Source organism: Cibotium barometz, chromosome 36, assembly GCF_041138505.1.
Source record: "Cibotium barometz isolate CiBa-2024 chromosome 36, ASM4113850v1, whole genome shotgun sequence".
NCBI classification, from domain to species: domain Eukaryota; kingdom Viridiplantae; phylum Streptophyta; class Polypodiopsida; order Cyatheales; family Cibotiaceae; genus Cibotium; species Cibotium barometz.
Genome location: NC_141081.1, coordinates 8,709,391 through 8,712,500, shown reverse-complemented (window position 1 = coordinate 8,712,500; position 3,110 = coordinate 8,709,391). Strand labels below are relative to the sequence as shown.

Genomic DNA, 3,110 nt, shown 5'->3' with positions numbered 1-3,110 from the left:
ATGTCTAGTGGAGTTTCTGTTTAATGATTTTTTTTAATAACCCATTAATTTGGTTCAATTAGCAGGATCCTGCAAATAATAATCCTATCTTCTTAATGCCTTTTGGTGGAGGAATAAGAAGCTGCCTGGGATCAAGCATGACCAAATTCGAAGTCTCCATATTCATTCACTACCTTGTCACTCTTTACAAGTAATGTTTTGTTGATTTTTAGCACTACTGATTTTTTTTTATAGTTATTCTTAATTTGAGTAATAATCGCATTTTGTTAAAAAGAAACTTATTCTCAATTGTAGTTGTCTAAGAAAAATATGGGATTTTCAATTTGGGAAATTTGGTTTTATGTCTCATGATTTAGTGAAAAAGACTGTTAAAAAATTATAGTATTATTTTCACATTGTGTAGTAGATAGATGTTCCATAAATAGGTTTTAAAAAATTAACACATTTCTTATTTATTTTTTTTAAAAGCAGGTGGGATCAGATAATTGAGAAAGGTGGTCAACTTGATGAGGTGTCTAGCCTCTCTTTGCCTTTAATGCGTAAAGGCATACCCATTAGAGTAGAGGCCTTCTCTCTCTAGAGAAGCATTTATTTATGAATGAACTATAGCTTTAATTTTGTGTATGAAAAATTAGATTTGATGTCTCTTGGTTGAGGATTTGATATCACAAGAAACATATTTGTTTTTTAGTTGAGGATTTAATAATTACATGTATGCCCGCATGTTTGGGGTAATTAGAGCACTCCCTCATTCGGAAAAGCAAAAGAAAGAGAACGAGAAGCTCGCCTGGGATGATTTCAAACAGATGCAATTCACAGAAAATCTAAAATCAAGGCTGATGATTCTATTGGAATTATAATCATTTCTAGCAAGAGATGTTAAAAGCTGACTAATCTTATCTTCAATTTGAAAACAAAAAAGGTGGTGAAGGAAGCTCTGAGGATGGCAAGTATCGTACACTATGTAACTCCTGAATCTCTTCAAGAAGATATCGTTTTCAAAGGTGCTTAGATCCCAATTGAGTTTATTAATGCATCACATTTACTAATCAACCACACTTGCCTTATTACAGACATGATTATCCCAAAGGGGAGGATGATTTTGTTCAATTTTGCTATGGTGCATCTCAACCCTAACTACTACCCAAACCCTCTTAAATTTGACCCCATGGCGTTGGATGGTGATGATTTGTGTCTCTCCACTCTTCCTCAAATTTTTGGTGGAAAATTTTGTTTAATGATGTTCTTTTAATAACTCCTTAATTCCGTTCAATTAGCAGGATCCTGCAAATAATAATCCTACCTTTTTAATGCCTTTTGGCGGTGGAAAAAAGCTTTAGAAAAAATGGGTATGTGTGTCAATTTTTTGTTGATTAGTTTCTTGGAGATATTGAGGCAATATGTTGTGGCAAATATTGAGGCAATATTTGACAATAACATCATATTTTTCTTCTTGAATGTAGATATCGAGTATGCATATATTGTTTAAGCCATTGGCCACCATGACGATTCATGGAGGCCTTGAAAAAAATTAAGAAAAATGTGCTAGACAAATTAACAATAATTAAAAAACCCTATGACATGAAGCTACAACAACTCCAAGTTCTCCACATAATGATGTGAATCGAGCTTCACTCATTCCTTTGGTGAATATGCCTGCAATCATCTAATCTGTGGGACAATGCTCAATCATTATTAATCCTTTATGTACTTCATGTCAAACATACACTACAACACGTCGGAGGCACAATAGCATTTCAGTAGCGCTTTTTTTGTCGGGATATCGGGGATTTCGTTCATTGCTTAGTAGCGCTACTAGCATCGAAATTTCGCTGCTCCACAACATTTATAATAGTGAAATTTCATTGCTGAGCAGTGCCTTTAGCAGTGAAATTTGTGATTGTTGAACAAAGAAGATAGCAGTGAAATTACGGTGTTATTTTCGCTGCATGAAATTACGGAGAGTTGTTGGAAGCTGAATTCTAAAAATACATCTCACATCCACACAGAAGATGATATATAGTCATCCATTAAAAACTTGGAGCCATGTTTCGATCAAAAAAAAAAAAAGATAGTTGAAAACTTTTGAGAAGGGAAACAATGTCAAGATCATGAATCTATCCCATCTTGTAATAAATCCATATGTGTTGTTTCATCAATGTCTATATCTAATGGAAGCTCAATGAAAAGATGGGGTTCTGTATCAATATTAATATCACTATCATGATCCTATAAAGCATTATCATGATTGATAGGTGGCTCATCATCTTCTTTTTTGATTGATGTTCCTCATGCTCTTCATTGGCCCTGTCCAAAATGTTTTCTTCATCGTCTTCTTCCAATGAGCCGATTTGAGGTAGTACTTGCACCTCATCCAGAGATTCAGCCTCCACATCTTGATCTTGAAAGATATGTTTTGAACGAGGAAAAACTTGTATAACATACCACCACTTTGGATCAATTCGATCGGTGTGAAACACAACCTAATATCACAAAGCAAAGGGGTTACACTTTTATTATACTACATCAAGATTTAATTTGGAATTGGTTGGGTTACTAACTTGTTGATAGTGTTGAGGTAGTACGAAGGTATCTGTCTCATCATTCCAAAACTTGGTGAAATCAATTTGGAAGAACCCATTTGGATGTTTCTTCACGGTTGCTTGAGCACCTCTATATATCACCTTGAACCATTTGACATCAAAGATAAATAGACTAAATGCTCTAAATCTAACCTCAAGAATATCTTGAATAGTTTCACAATACTCAAGATTGTCCTTTGTGACATTGGTATCATGTCTACTGGCTTGACTTTCTTGCTCAAAAGTTGCCATCACACCACAATCGAATGTATCTCTTTTAGAATCCACACGCTCCGTGTGAAAGTGCCTTCCCTCTGACCATATTGCATTATATATTTTGTACTAACATTAAACAAAAGCATGTCATTTAGTACATATAGTGCATTAAACAAGGTATATACGTGAGATAGAGATGAAGAATGTACTTACTTGAGGGTCACATCCTCTTGCATACTCATGCTCTTCTCTTGTGATCATCTCTTCATTTTACGATGCCATTGATATTGCCATACGAAGCCATTCTATATT

The 3,110-nt window shown here is 34.6% G+C and overlaps 1 protein-coding gene across 1 annotated transcript in view; it reads left to right on the top strand.

The window, feature by feature from the left end:
- LOC147617456 (cholesterol 16,22-dihydroxylase CYP90G4-like) overlaps nucleotides 1–194 on the top strand; it is a 9,030-nt gene extending 8,836 nt beyond the window's left edge. The window contains exon 9 of the mRNA XM_086775438.1: nucleotides 66–194. Coding sequence (XP_086631564.1) covers nucleotides 66–194 — 129 coding nt within the window. The remainder of the gene's footprint in view (nucleotides 1–65) is intronic.
- The last annotated feature ends 2,916 nt before the right edge of the window (nucleotides 195–3,110 follow it).